At 41.6% G+C, this 16,681-nt stretch overlaps 1 protein-coding gene across 1 annotated transcript in view; it reads right to left on the bottom strand.

Annotated features, from left to right (window-relative positions):
• LOC126470927 (uncharacterized) overlaps positions 1-16,681 on the bottom strand; it is a 447,426-nt gene that overhangs the window by 50,654 nt on the left and 380,091 nt on the right. Inside the window, exon 7 of the mRNA XM_050098954.1 lies at positions 13,258-13,342. Within this exon, the coding sequence (XP_049954911.1) occupies positions 13,258-13,342 (85 nt within the window). The remainder of the gene's footprint in view (positions 1-13,257; positions 13,343-16,681) is intronic.

Below are 16,681 nucleotides of genomic sequence, written 5' to 3'. Positions count from 1 at the left end.
AACGGCTTAAAAACGTCGTTTCGATGTCTGCGATGGAGGAAGCAACTGATTTCACAAGTATTCTTCGTCAGACAGTGAGAGGGGAAGTCCAGAAGGCACTTAGATTGCACGGCGAGCAAAAAAACCGACACTTCAAGAGGTCATAAGGGAGGAAGTGGAACAGACATTGAACCCAACCTCTCGTCCATAATTTCCCTTTAAAATGGTGACAAAGTCGAGACCCAGATGAAGTTACGTTCCTACAATGTCGCATGAGGAACCTGTTTGGGCACCAAGGAAGACTGACGTCTGGAGGTCCCAGGATAACCAACCAGTATGTTTCCACTGCTGACGACCGGGACATGTGATGCCGTATTGACAAGAAAGGCGGCGGATATTTTATGACGTCCGCGTCAGAAGACAGCGGACAGATCTTATCCGATGCCAACTCCAGGACGACGAAGATGAACAGGACGACGTAGGTCACGATCGCCGCAAGCTAGCGGCTGGAGATGGCGCTCTGCAACACGCCGATCAAGGTCTCCATCGCCGTTTAGATGATCCAGCCGATCACCTAGTCGCCGCAACTTCGAAAACTAAAGAGTGTGACCTTCCTTGAATGTGTGGCCGCCGAAAGGAAACTTCGTCGATATCCTCGTGGATGGCCGACCAGCGCAAGCTCATGCGGACTCTGAAGCATCATATTCAGTCATTTAGGAGAAGTAACGTCGTCAGTTGGAGAAAACCGTATCCATCGACAAAAAAACATCCCTACTGAAGGTGGCTAATCGGTAATACGTAAAACCTACAGGAAGATGTACGATTTGTGTGGGTATAAGTGGCCATAAATAGCCCTTAGACTTCATCGTCTTACAAGAGTGTAGTCATGACGTCATTCTCGGATGGGACTTTTTGAAAGCTTCTCAGACAATTATAGACTGGGGTCACTCGACGATCATGCTAGACGAGATGAGATACTGTGGACAGGAAGATGCGCATCCGATTATGTGGAGACTATGTGTGCTGGATGAAGTGATCATTCCTGCAGTCAGCGCTAGAATGATAACTGTCAGATGTCATGCCATGCATCAACCCATGTATTTTGTAGTGGAATCCAAGAGAAGCATACCACTGAAGAATAACTTGGTCATCCCAGCCTCTGACGTTTCGTTTAAGAACGGTTTCAGTGAACTGTGGATAGTTAACTGTCGTCGAGAACAGCAGATTCTTCCAAGACACATGTGCGTAGCAAACGCTGAGCCGTTAATTGAAGAACAGCTGAGAGTCATAGAAACGTCTCACAACGAGTCAGTGGGCGAAATTAGCGCTACCTCTAAGAGACAAGATCTTATAGCTCGACTATCACGAAATCTCACAAAGGGACAACAGAAGAAGCTACTTGCCATTCTTCAAGAGTTCTCTGAATGCACAGGTGAAGAGTAAATTAGACAAATCGACGGTGAAGCACCGGATTGGCACTGGACACCATCAACAAATAAGGGAGAGAGCATACCGTGTGTCAGCAAAGGAACGTCGAATAATTATCGACGAAGTAGAGAAAATGATGAAGAAAGACATCATTCAGCCATCGCAAAGTCCATGGTCGTCACCAGTGGTCCCCGTCAGGAAGAAGGATAGCAGTTGGCGCTTTTGTGTTGATTACAGGAAGCTTAATAAGACAACTAAAAAAGACATTTACCCTCTTCCACTAATTGACGATACATTAGATTACCATGGACTTGTACTCGGAGTACTGGCAAATCGAAACAGATGAGAGTGATCGTGAAAAACTGCATTCATCACCCCTGAGGGCCTGTATGAGTTTAAGTTAATGCCATTTAGTTTGTGTAATGCACCAGCAACTTTTGAACGGATGATGAATAATATTCTAAGACACCTGAAGTGGACGATGTGTCTTCGTCATTTATATGACATTATAATGTTCTCGGAGTCATTTGATGACGACATAAAAAGACTGAGGGCCGTTCTTTAGTGTCTGCAACAAGGCGGACTGAAACTTAATCCAAGAAAATCTCTCTTTGGAGCAAAAGAAATCAAAATACTTGGACACCTTGTGTCAAACGGAGGTGTGCGGCCACACAGAGAAAAGGTGAGATCTATAACGGAATTTCCTATTCATAAAAGCATTAGAGATGTAAGAAGCTTCCTCGGATTATGTTCCTATTACTGTTGTTTTACCAATGATTTTTGTATCAAAGCCAGGCCACTACAAGAGTTGTTAAAAGCTAATGCTAAATTTACCGGGGATGGTGCTCAACAAGGTTCTTTCGATGTGCTGCGAAAAGATCTGACGACTGACCCTGTACTTGGTCTGTATGGTGAGAGAGCACCTACAGAACTACACACAGATGTCAGTGGGTTTAAGATCGGTGATTTTCTGGTTCAAATTTCGGATGGAAAAAGGAAGGTTATACCCTATGCTTCTAGGACACTTACAAAAGCCGAGAGAAACTACTCAACTACAGAAAGAGAACGTCTTGCTGTGATCTGGGCCATGTGCAAGTTTCGACAGTATCTCTATGGAAGGCCATTCACAGTTGTTACAGACCATCACTTTGTTGGCTGACGGGTCTTAAGGATCCAACAGGACGACTCACCAAGTGGGCACTACGTCTTCAAGAGTATGACGTTACCATAGCGTCCAAAAGTGGAAGAAAACATCAAGATGCCGACTGTCTCTCAAGAAACCGTGTGCAAGACTATCAAGACTTTGATGAAGATAGTGACTGTCTCGAAGTAATCCAGGATCTCTCTGTTGGCCAGATAATGAACGCCATGGTATCTCAAACTATGCTTGCCCTAAATCGGTCAGAGGATGTGAAAGGACAATTTAAGGTAGTTAATGGACTACGTGGCAAGAAACACTTTCATCCGTTTGCAGAGATGTGGCTACCAGTGAGTCTTAAAAACTTGCGCTTAGATGTTCTACAGAAATTCCATGACGCACCTGAGGCCCAACATTTAGTATTTTTTAAGACCTACGTCAGGATCCGCAAGAAATTTTTCTGGCCATGTTTATTTAGGAGTTTCCGTCACTATGTGCCGCAGTGTCGAGAGTGCCAGAGGAGAAAGGCTGATCCTCAGAAACCATCTGGTTGACTCATACCAATTCCACCAGCCGAAACGCCTTTCCAGTGTGCTGGGATTGACCTCCTCGGACGATTTCCAACGTCTGCTAATGGCAATGGATGGATTATTGTTTGCACTGAGTATCTGACACGCTATACCATTACAAAAGCCATGAAAACAGCCGAAGCAACCGAGGTAGCCAAATTCATCGTGGAACACATTATATTAAAACACGGTGCCCCAAGGTCGTTAATTAAGGATCGAGGGAAAGTTTTTCAATCCAATCTTGTGATAGAGATAAACCGTCGGTGTAAAATTACTCATCACATGATGAGTGCCTAACATCCGCAAACTAACGGGCTTACTGAACGCCTTAATAAGGCCTTGGCCGACAAGCTATCAATGTTCGTCGGTGTTGGCAAAGAAAATGGTATGAGGTGCTACTTTGGACCTTATAAGGTTCTTAGACAGTTGTCTGACGTTACTTATGAAGTTGAAGATTTCGACCCCGACACAAGACGACGAAAGATCAGGGATACGATCCAGGTCCTTCGAATGAAGCCCCATGAGGATCCTGCCATCCAGGGTAAATTTGAACCTCCAGCGACAGGCAACAAGCTGAAAGGTGACGAAGAGCGTCGCGGCAAAGGAAGTTGTAAGAAGGTCACCGCCAGGGCGAGAATCCATCATCGGGAGTCGGAGTATGCAGGACCGATGACTCGTTGCCGGACAAGGAGGACGTAACACCGTGACGCTGCTCTCTTAAGGACGGACAAATGTCGCAACAGGAGCTGAGTATCACCGTGGTGTAGTGGTTATGATACTGAACTGTTGCATGGAATGTCATAAGTTTAAAACTCCCCTAGACTGTACAATTTTAATTTCTATATTCGGTTCGAGTACATTCTAGAAACATCCAAAAATGTCAAGAATCACTGTACTGGAATGTCCTGTAGTTGTATACACACTGTATGTGTTCTGGCCGGAGGCAGTTCTCTCCGCGCTCTTGTATGTGCAAGTGCTGAATAAACCTTCGTTAAGAGAAGTTAGAGTTCGTCATTCATCTAACTACACCTTCTTCTACATGACAATACTTTATGATCAACAAATCGAAATCCTTAGTTAAATGAAAAAATATACCTAGCGTTCGAAACCTTTTGTTTAACCCATTCGGTACTTCACAGAGAAAAGAGAATATGAAATTTTAAGGTATTAATGACTTCTAAAGCCGAACTGTATATTCAATTGCAAATCGGGGGATACAAAACGATAAATTATCCTTATACACACAGCCATTTCAATAACTTTAACAAACACTGATGGCATATAAATAGTTTTAAAATTGTCTATATTATCCCTTTCTCCCTTTCTCTACAGCGGCTTTACTACCGAGTACTTCAATCGCTCAGGAAACTGACCATTCCTAAAGGAAAAATTACAAAATTGGCTAAATACAGGGATAGCATGTGGAGCACAGTACTTTAATATTCCGCTAGGCACTCCATCATAACCATGAGAGTCCTTAGTCTTCAGTGATTTAATTATTGACTCAGACTCCTCATTGTCTGCATCACAGAGGAGTATTTCAGACATCAATCTCGGCAAGGCATTTGCGAAAAAGCTATATGATTTCCTGTAGAAACTAAATTTTTATTTAATTCACCAGAAATGCTGAGAAAATTACTGCTAAATAGTATACATATATCTGATTTATCAGTAACAGAAATATTTTTGCCCCCAACTGACTTTATATCGTCGACCTTGTGCTGCTGACCAGACACTTCCTTCACAACTGACCATATGATTTTAATTTCATCCAGTGAGTTAGCTACTCTATTTGCATACCACATACTCTTTGCCTTCCTAATAACATTTTTAAGCACCTTACAGTACTGTTTGTAATGGGCTACTGTAGCATGATCGTGATTACTTTTTAACATTTTGACATAATTTCCACTTTGCTCTACATGATATCCTTATCGTGATCGTGATCGTGAAAAACTGCATTCATCACCCCTGAGGGCCTGTATGAGTTTAAGTTAATGCCATTTAGTTTGTGTAATGCACCAGCAACTTTTGAACGGATGATGAATAATATTCTAAGACACCTGAAGTGGACGATGTGTCTTCGTCATTTATATGACATTATAATGTTCTCGGAGTCATTTGATGACGACATAAAAAGACTGAGGGCCGTTCTTTAGTGTCTGCAACAAGGCGGACTGAAACTTAATCCAAGAAAATCTCTCTTTGGAGCAGCCACCTGGGCTGCCTGTTACTGCTAGTACCCAGTTTAGAACGTTCTAATGAAAAGAAACTCTCAAAGAGCATGAGAAATGTGATAGGGAAAGCATTATATTTGTCATCCCTGTTATCGACACTATAAATTTCCTGCCACTCTTGTTCCTTGACAAGGTTTAAAAAACCCTCTATTGCTGTAGGATTAACTTTCCTACATAGTTTGTAGTTATATGTGACATTTGTTTGAGTTCTAAAGCCTTTTAGTGTTAAAATTCGTGCATCATGGTCTGGAAGGCTATTCACACTTTTACTAACAGAATGCCCACCTAGTAATGAAGAAATAATAAAAATATTGTCTATGGCTGTGCTACTGTTCCCCTCAACCCTAGTTGGAAAAAACACATTCTGCATCAGATAAAACGAATTTATGAGCTGTACCAACATCCTTTTTCTTGCACCATCATATACAAAATTTATATTGAAGTCATCACATATAACCAGTTTCTGGTACTTCCTACAAGGTGAATCAAGAACCCTCTCTAGCTTGGGCAGAAATGCTTTGAAGTCAGAGTTAGGGGGTCTGTAAACAACAACAGTTAGAAGTTTAGTTTCACTAAATTCAACTGCCCCTGCAAAACATTCAAATATCTGTTCAGTGCCATGCCGTGATACGTCTATGGACTCAAATGGAATACTGTTTTTTACATACATAGCCACTCCCCCCGCCCCCCCCCCCCCGAAAGTAACTCCTTGAAAAACAGGCAGCTAATCTGCATCCTGGTAAAGGAAGCCTCTGAAGTGTCAAATTATTTAAGTGGTGCTCCGACATACCAATAATTTGAGAGTCAACATCTATAAGTACAATCTAACTTCTGCACCATTTCAGTGCAGTAATGTGTTCATTGTAAATAAGTATTATAGTAGTTGTATTACACGTTTATTACCTTATAAATAAATAAAAAACTTTTTTATTTTAAATTCAGTGCATTAGTATTTGTAAAATGATTCTTTCATATAGTGTTCATTAAAAAATGACGATCATTCCACTTGGAACCCGTGGAATGCTACATCAGCTTAATTTGTTTGAGTTGTAAATATTTGTCATGTATTGTTGTTTTTATGACTTGTTCTACATCCTGGAGGACCTCCTCACTACGGATCAATTGGAATGAAAGTAAATCTAATGTAATCTAAGCCAATCTAAACTAACTTTATCTCTAATACCTCTTATATTTTGATGAAATATGCAAATTCTTTCTCTGCTTGGAAACATGACGTCCTCTTAACGTGAACCCTTAGTCAGAGGGATTTCCTTTAAGCAGGTATACCTATCAGCTGACTCCAAGCTAAAAAAGGTGCAGCTCTAACACCAACTACTACATAAATTTTTCCATGAGTGATCCCACCAACACCCACATACTGTCACCTATAAGCTTTGCCAGCCTCCACTTCCTATACCTACTGAGGTGCAGGCTATGCCTACTCAAACCCAATCTACTGATAGAACCAACTGGCATCACTGAAATGTGATTCAAGCCCTCTGCCATCAGCGCCCAGGCCCATGTTAACGCGCTTAACAGCCGCATTAAGATGAGGCCGATCATGACGCTGAAACAGTTGCACGAAATGGACATTAGTGCCACCAGTTTGAGTAGCTATCTTGACTGGGTCACCACCTACATCATATTCCCCAGCCCTATGAGGGCTGTTCCCTGCTCCACCCACTATCACTACATAACTCCCCTACGCTGTCTGTCACCTGAGCCAACCCTGCACAAGGCTTCACAATGCTGGTGACGTGGTACGCACTCCCCAACACTTCCTGCAAATGCTGGCTCACACCTCTACGGTGCGAACTATCTAGCAGCAGAACCTTCTTTCTGCTAGACATTGCAACTGACCTAGGTCTCGTAACTGCTGAGGACTGCTGCATGTTCCCTACATCTACAGCTACAAGAGGCTCCTCTCCACTCAACTCTGACAGTTCGTCAAATCTATTGCATATACGCAAATTATAACTATCTGAATACCACCTTCTCCTAGCTGTCTTCTTACCAACTGCCTGTTCCCATTCCCCACCACCCTTCACCTTCCTCAACCTAGTTCCACGTTTGCGCGTTGTAACTGCACCTGAAGGTCACAGATCTTACGCCCCTGCTCCTCTATTAACTTATTTCTACTATAGATCTTGCATTCCCAGGAGAGGACCTCACTAGAATGCTCACTGGCTTTCCCACTGCATTCCCCCCAATGAAAATACTTTGAACAAATCCAACACCGTAACCCACTGCTCACTAACCTACAATGGAGCTCACACTTTTCACTCATGGTAAAATTTTACAGTTACTGAAAAAAAATACGTCTACGTTAAGTTCAGTTACATCAATAGAACTATTTATAGAACTAACAATAGCTGTCTCGAAATTGTCTGTCTACTAAGAAATCCACTACTTGTATTAATACTATTACACCACTGCGAATACCTATACCATAAAAATTCACAAAATTACTAGCTAAAACCAAAAATTCAAGCGACCACTGTAACACTCAACGAAGGGAAAATACTGAATGAAAATTTTACTGAAATATTTCACTAGAAAGAATAAGAAACGTCAGTTGAAAACTAAAGTACGAAATTTACTAAACGACTTCAACGCACAGAAAACAAAAAAACACAGCCAGCGAACGTTTCCAAAAGTTTATTAAATCGTTATTTCACCACAAACAGCACGAAACACCGTTGAAAAGTATTAAATTTAATAACTGCGTAACAACGCACAAATAACTTTGTCAGTATTTCGCTTTATAACCACTACTGCTGCAACTGCACGCCGCAAAATGTAAACACTCTACTGAGGCGCGAGGCTTGGACGAACGGCGTAAGCACACTCACGAACAACAGACCACTCGAGTCAATAACACAGGAAGAAAGACTGAGATGAATGAAAATCCACTAATAAGTTACTTTTACAGCAAATATTAACACAAATAAACTAAAGTAACTGAAGACTAAAACTTTATAAAATATTGACGAGAAATTTCAGTAACAGTCCAGCACACGTGACGTCACACCACTTAAACTAGCTTATGCTAAGAACAAAACACACACCCATGCCCGAGGGAGGACTCGAACCTCTGGCGGGAGTGGCAGCATAATCCGTGGCATGGGGCCTCAAACCGCGCGGCCACTTCGCGCAGCTATTGAATTTCAGAAGCTTTTCCATGACATACGAGGGTGAGTGAAATGAAACCATTAAATATTTTTTTAAATATTATTTACTGTGCAGAAGTGGTACAAAGCTGTATCACTTTTGAACATAATCTCCCTAAGCTCAATGCAAGTCCTCCATTCTTTTGGTAGTCCACGCAACCACTCATGCACCGCGTGGCGTACCTCTTCATCAGAACGGAACTTCTTTCCTCCCACTGCGTCTTTGAGCGAACCAAACATATGGTAAACACTTTGGTAATGAGGAATGGCGCCTTTCCGTGCTCGCTCTCGTCGTTTCCGGTTGGTGGAAGTGAACCCAGGTTTCGTCCCCAGTAACGATTCTTGCAAGGAAGCCATCACCTTCTCGTTCAAAGCGGCGAAGAAGTTCTTCACAAGCATCGACACGTCGTTCTCTCATTTCAGGAGTCAGTTGCCGTGGCACCCATCTTGCCGACACTTTGTGAAACTGGAGCACATCGTGCACAATGTGATGTGCTGACCCATCACTAATCTGTAAACATGCTTCAATGTCATTCAGTGTCACTCGGCGGTTTTCCTTCACTGTGGCTTCAACTGCTGCAATGTTCTGTGGAGTCACAACTCGTTGTGCATGACCTGGACGAGGAGCATCTTCCACTGAAGTCACACCATTTGCGAACTTCCTACTCCATTCGTAGACTTGCTGCTGTGACAATCGTGCATCACCGTACTGAACCTTCATTCGTCGAAGAATTTCAATAGGTTTCACGCCTTCATTACGCAAAAACGGAATAACAGAACGCTGCTCTCACCTGGTGCAAGTCGCAAGTGGGGCGGTTACTGCGACGGTATGTGTGCATCTGCACTATGCTGCCACCTACAGGCCATTCTGCACGTTGTTTGTAGCACGCTTACCAAGTTACAGGATAACGGCGCGAAGTTTCGATTTGTTATTAGTACTAATTTAAGGTTTTCATTTGACTCACCCTCGTATTTGGATAATTTGGTAAAGTTTATTGATTTCTAGATTTGTTATCATGCAGAATACCTTTTTTCACATATATACTTACCTCATTTGAACTATTTGGTTAAAGAAAATAACATAATGTGGTCTAAAAATTTATGAAAAGCAGGTTTCTGTGTATTTTCCTTTCAGCTCAAAGTTTTATATTTAATATGTTTTGAAATGGACTGAAACGAAATATATTTGTAATTTTCAGTTTGATTTGCGGTGTTCAGGATTTTGAGAAATGTATTTGTGTGTAGCTTTATTTCATAATTTATAGAATATTCCGTATTTCATGAAATTTGGAATGGACTAAAATGGTACGTAAATGTAATTCTCAGTTTAATCTTGTTGTGTGCAAAACTGAGGAGTGTGAGCTTTTATGTTTCTTGAAATTTGAAACGGACTGAAACGAAATCTTCAATATGATCTTTCCTGCCTAAGTGATTCTATACATTATGAAATTGATTATGTCTGTGTAAATGTCCAAAACAATAGCGATGGAAGGATGTGGTTTATACGAAGTACAGATCTGGAAAAAATAAAAGGAAAAATTTGTTTCAGATAGTGGGGAATAACTTTTTCAGTGAGATGATTTCTTTCTTTTTAACTTTCAAAAATCCTTGTTTCACGTGGACTTTGAAAACAATTAGTTGGGGGTTGTAAGGGTACAGATATCGATCTTATACCAGAAAAAATGTAATCTATCCGTACGCTTCTTTGTTAAAGCACAGCGGCACCGCTGACGGGGATGCCCCATGGTTCTAGAAGGGAGAGATTGTGGCCTGGAGATCGTTTGGCGCAAAGGAGTGAGGCAGTCGAGCCGGAACATGCTTGCATGGCCAATCCCCAGTGGTTGCGTTTCCCGCGATGGCGCGTAAATGTGAAGTACTTTGTGGAAAGATTAAACAGAGTCGCACGAGAGCCATCTCGCGAGTAGGACTCGCTTGTGGGTGAGCAAAGTGAGAATGTTGAAGCTGAAGAGTAATTTCGTATCTGGGGAGTTGTTATATGATTAAATGACGGTCGCACAGTAGATAATTGGCAATGTAAATTCATATAAGTTCATGGTAAATGGGTGAATTGTAGTGTGAGTGCGCTCAGAACAAGTAGGGACGTGATACTTGAATTTAAAGTGAAATAAATGAACAGTGTGGTACAAAAGTGTTACACGTTACAACCTCCTCATAAGTATTAGAGTATTTTAGATGTGAATGAATTACAGAACAGTATGGGAGAATGGACAGGGCATGCGCTGTAGGCTAACGGTCAGAGTTTTCGCTACCGTCGGAGTAAATTCGCTCTCCAAAACTGGCTGCTAATGAATGTCCGATGCCTAATTTTCTAACCAGACAAACTACAGGCAGTAATAATCAACTATAAATCAGTAAATAGTGTGGGGGCAGCCTACATCTTATCTAAAGTTTATAATTTAGCGTCCATTTTGCCAGTACCAGCGGCAATAGTCAAAATGCTACTATCAGCTATTGGATATTTCGTATGCCGTAGAAATGTTTTCACGATGAAATGTAGCATACTAGCATTACCCTTTGAAGTAGAGAGGATCGGGTTAATAGATACTGACGCAAAATTCAAAGCGTTACTAACACAAATGTCATTAAAAGATCAAAATTCAGCCGTATCGGCGTAAAAAGTATACATCTGAAAGCAATTCAGCCCGAAACCTAAATAGTGGCCGTAAATATTCACAAAATACATTCAAAGCTCTGCTTTTTGAGAACCGCAGATGATACCACCATACTAAGAAACGTTCAGCTCCTAAGAGAAATGAGGCGTGGAAGAACATTCATCAAAAATAGTTTGCGTCAGAGGTTGGGGCAGAGTGGCACAAAGTCGTCAATGAAAGGATTCCAGTGTGCACAAAGTTATACTCTATCCATCTTGCGGGTTCACAGCATTATGTAAGTGTAATGTAGAGGAAACCCTTAGACACAGGTTCACATGGAAACACGCACGCGGAATCTGGGACTAGAATCAATGAAAACCTGCATCACTACTGCGAATAGCATCGCAATATGTCAAGTTACAAGAAGTTGTGACTCCGGACCAAAAGCGATACCATGGCCAGAAAAACAACACGGTAATATAAGATCAATTTCTACACTGCGTGATAACATTAGACACACGAAGTTTAACGGAATTTATTTCTAAACTGGCACCACGAACTGCAGAATAAAATAAATTGTCAAAACAATTTTGCAAACTACGCAATGGTATCTTTGCATCTGATACATTAAGACCAGCGCTCAAATTGCTGAATTCCCTCCTTTTACTTTGTACTTAAGATTAATACTTAATGTCATTATATTACTTGTATTTTAAATGCACCTTACGATATCGAAGTAAGGTAGTAGAAAGAAAATGTGGTACGAGGAAGGAGAATAAATTTATTGATTTATTTCTCCAGTTTTCTAAAAAAGAAGTAAGAGCCTCAGTTTCTGTAGACAAGAGACTGGATTTAAATAAGATATCAGAATTCATTCCATTTATGAAGGAGCATGCATTTAATTTCTATAAGGTAGAGAGACATGAAGAATTTCAGAAGTAGAAACTACTTTTCATCGTAAGGATAAAGGAATACACAGGCATGAAAAGGAACTTATGAATGAAGGAACATAGACCCATAAAGGGGGACTTTACTGTGTTATTAATTTTCTATTTCATTTTCACGAAATCAAAAATTTTACATATCATTTATTTCACAATCAGGGAGAAGTTTCAATTAAACAAATAATAAAAAAAGAAGCTGCCACATCAAATGGAATAGAAGGCACCTTTTGGTGAGCGAATGGAAGGGCTGTAAGGAGAGGAAGGAGGCAAAATAAATAATAAAATTTTGCAGTTCGGCTAATAACCTGCTCATACTCCTGCTTCCCTGACTTTAAATTTTTCATAATTTTCCTCTTCTTAAATTTCTGTACAATGCATCCGTATCATGTGTCAAAGATTAACGACGTTTAACTCGTTAAATATGAGTTTTACGTACTAGATTACGTTCGATTCCTTCCTTGTCCTATGCGTTCGAAGGTATTCTCAGAATTTCCCCACATAAGTAAGGGAAGCAAATCAAGTAAATTGAGAACATATTGTAAATAAATTTTATACAACCACTATTGATGTAAATGAGTTAAAGATCCTTCGAAATAAGTTTTATTCAATTCGACTTCATAGAAGTTGGATTAACTCTCCTCCGATCTCCTAATTAGTTGCTTACATTGGGTTTAATTTAGTTTCTTACGGTCCTGAATCAAAGGTAACATTTTCTACGCCTGAAACTATGGAAGCGGCTGATTCTCCGTAGCGTTTCCTTAGGAAAACAGACAGATTTCTGAATTACGAAACCTAAATATCTGTTACCGAACTGCAAGGAAATGCTTGCCGTATACATCGAAGGTTTTGAAGCTGTATAATTAGCAAAGTATTTCATTCAAATGTGATGATAAAAGTGTCTTATATAAAGAAACTGAGTTAGTTGTCCATCAATTAGGCACCTAAGGATCTATGTGTTTATCACTTAAGCTGTAAGTAAATACTCTAGTAATTCTCTTAAAAATCATTTTTCTTCTGGTTCTGTGGGCGAAATCCGCAAAGGTGCAAAGCAATACCTGTTTCCGAAGAACGTCGGTACTTTTACGTGCTCGTTATCGTAGAATTGTCTGTATTACTCTTTTGCTTTACACACTACTTAAAACGAGACGTTTTCATAATTTATGAAAGGCATTTCACTTACCCTCCATTGTTACGAAGAGAGGTGCTTCCCCATTTATCACTCGTGAGATATCTTCTGATTCGTATGGGTCGCTGCTTTGCCCAAACTGAAAAACCAATCACATTTATTATTTACACATATTGTTGGTCACAAATTTCTGATCAGTTGTAAACATGAGTGCACAATGGAGGATGTCAAATTTATTATTTACACACATAGTTAATTATAAACTGCAGGATAATTGTAAACAAAGGTACACGATGGATGATGGCTAATTCCAGTGCCTTTGCTTTACTTACAAGTAAACGAGTTCTAGAGGAATAGAAAGTATTAATCAGTCTATAACTGTAATGCTGTATGGCTCAACGACGCGAGCAGCTCTTTCAACTGAACGCCTCTTCGACGACTTGCGTGTCCCATAGCCAAAGGCACCATGTGTCCTAGGAGGTCGCCAATCCAAGTAGCAACCGAGCCCGACATTGCGTAACTTCTGTCAACGATTGAGAACCGGTATACTGTATCTAACATGCCAAGGAAGTTGGAAATCAGTCTGTGAAAAAGAACTGAAATTGGTCAAGATAAACAACGCTACTCCTAAGAGATATTCGTCCCTAGTATCAACAACGATCTCATGTGCTCCCTAAATAAATACTCCAGTCATTTTCTGTTTTCTTCAGAGATAATGAAACATAAATAAAGAATTCTTTGTCCTGGCTATAAGGACTGATTTATAAATCTTCTCTTCCATCCAATGGCACACTCACCTCTAGCACTTGATTCGGGCTGTCGTGATGGAAGCGAGACCTTCTTACGGACATAAATTAGCTAACGACATAAGTTTTTTCAGTAAGAGATTTGAAGTGAATCGATGGATAGAACGAATTGGAGCCGTGGTTAAGACATTACATGATATCCACGTTCATAAGTGGCTACCAACGATGGCGTCTTGTGTTGTATGTGGAGGCTTGTTGTTTCCAAAATTATATGTAGTGGACATGCTCTTCGGATGCAGAACCAATATGTTGCCCGCGTCCGTGGGCACAGCCTGTGGCACAGCTCTCGTGGTGATGTTACAGGACTTGTAGTAGGTAGCGCACATGTACAATGGCATTTAGAAAGAGAAGTTGACTGACGGGTGGTTAGACTATGCAATAAGTAGACATTACACTTGAAGTTACAAATATATATTGCTGAAAAAACGCAGAACTTCTTGAGAGTATTACTTGGCTTTTATTGTTTAACTGCATCCACAAAACACAATCATATTAGCAATCACATAAAAAATCACAAAATGATTCTAGAAACCAACACGAAATAGTCAAATACAAAAACTAAGAATAATCAGGGAACCAAAGGGGTTCCATAAGCAGTCATACTCCGCTGCGTTGGAACGTCTCTGCTTTTAGAGCGACAACTCGAAATTACTGTCGTTCGCCACACAGGCTCCCTGCTGGAAGTGCGGAGCACCCAGGACGTAAACGTACTTGAAGCGTACCTGCTGACCTGCTCGTGTGTGTCTATGAGGTACTTGCACGGGCGATGTCTGCTGACTGGACGGTGGAGACACAAGAGAAACTGTTTCCTCCGATATCCTCGCAGCTGGCTTGTTTGCTCGATGAGATTCTGCGTTACCGTCAGCAGGAATGTAAGCTGGCTTGACTCTTTCTATTGACACCACTATTGACTTTCCATTGTAGGAGATTTCCATCGTATGCTTGTTTCGGCGCAAAACTTCGTAAGGCCTCGAATACGGTTGTTTCAATGGTGGTTTGACGATGTCTGATCTCAGCATAATGTGGGTACAACTGCTCAAGTCTTTGTGCACGAAAGGTGGTTGATGTCCATGCCTATTGCCTGGAATTGTGCCCAGACGCGACACTTGTGGTCGAAACTGCGCTATGAACGTAGGTGATGTATCAGAGTCTCCTGTCGTAGGACTCCTGTCTTCAATGAAGTCCGCTGGGACGTGGATATTCTGGCCATACACCATTTCTGCGGTAAACGCGCCTAAGTCAGGCTTGTAAGCAGTGCGCAAACCAATTAATACCAAAGGCAGAGCCTGTGTCCATTTGTCCTCATGACACATAAGAGAAGACCGATTCCACCTTTCAAGCATACAGTTACTCTTGGGATGATAACTGGTAGTTTTGTGGCGGTTCATTCCACACAGCCTGGTTAACTGTTGAAATAAAGTTAACTCAAACTGTCTCACTATGTCCGAGGTTACATGTACCGGACATCCAAGCGCGCTATCCACACGCCCAAGGTCTTTGCTGTCGTTTCTGCTGAAATGTCCCCTATCGGAACGGCTTCCGCCCAACAGGTATATCGATCAATTAGCGTTAGCAGGTAGCGGAAACCATCTAAAGGCGGTAATGGTCACCACCAAGTCAAGATGGACATGAGAGAATCTTTCGCAACTGTCAGGAAAAATTCCTAACGGAGGATGAGCGTGAGACCCACTTTGCTTCTTTGGCAGTCGAAATATTCTTGCGTCCATCTCCTGCGTTCTTTGCTTACCCCGTGCGATACGAAACGTTCTGTCACCAGGCGGACCGTGCCCTCGTCGATAAACCTTTGCCATGTCTGGGCGGCATTTGTAAGTCAAAAAGCATATACATGTGTTCGAAAAGGCCAAACGAGGTAGTTATAGCTGTCTCTGGCACGTCTTCTGCCGCCACTGGAATTTGCATGTAAGCTCTCGCACAATCCACTACACTGAACACATGTGATGCCGCTGGCAAATTGTTAAACTCCTACGAATTCGGAACCGGGTACTTATCTGGTATTGTCCTTGCGTTTAGTGCCTGGAAATCGCCACAAGGTCTCCACGTTTTATCTTTCTTGGGAACTAAATGCAACGGCGAAGCCCACGGTCTGTCAGACGGACGGATCATGTTTTCCTTCAACAATTTCTCAAATTCTTGTTTTGCTATTACTAGGTGGTCAGGTGGTAATTTCCGTGGCCGTGCAGACACTGGTGGACATGGTGCGGTTTCGATGAAATGTTACGTATTATGTATCACGTTCAAATGGTTCAAATGGCTCTGAGCACTATGTGACTTAACATCTATGGCCATCAGTCCCCTGGAACTTAGAACTACTTAAACCTAACTAACCTAAGGACAGCACACAACACCCAGTCATCACGAGGCAGAGAAAATCCCTGACCCCGCCGGGAATCGAACCCGGGAAGCCGGGCGTGGGAAACGAGAACGCTACCGCACGACCACGAGCTGCGGACATGTATAACGTCTTTCTTCTTGTGGTGTAACAATTTCGGGAAAGTGTTGAAACAGCTGCGTAAACTCATTTGTGACGAATGCTTCTCGCACGTCTTTCATGGGATAAGGTGCCTGGATGCCTCTTGTACTGCAACCGGAAGTATTGTCGATTAGACAGCCATTCCTGACCTCAAGCAGCAAGCTGAAATTGGAGAGGAAGT

The sequence above is a fragment of the Schistocerca serialis genome, chromosome 3 (assembly GCF_023864345.2).
Source record: "Schistocerca serialis cubense isolate TAMUIC-IGC-003099 chromosome 3, iqSchSeri2.2, whole genome shotgun sequence".
NCBI classification, from domain to species: domain Eukaryota; kingdom Metazoa; phylum Arthropoda; class Insecta; order Orthoptera; family Acrididae; genus Schistocerca; species Schistocerca serialis.
This window is presented reverse-complemented; position numbering and strand designations above follow the sequence as displayed.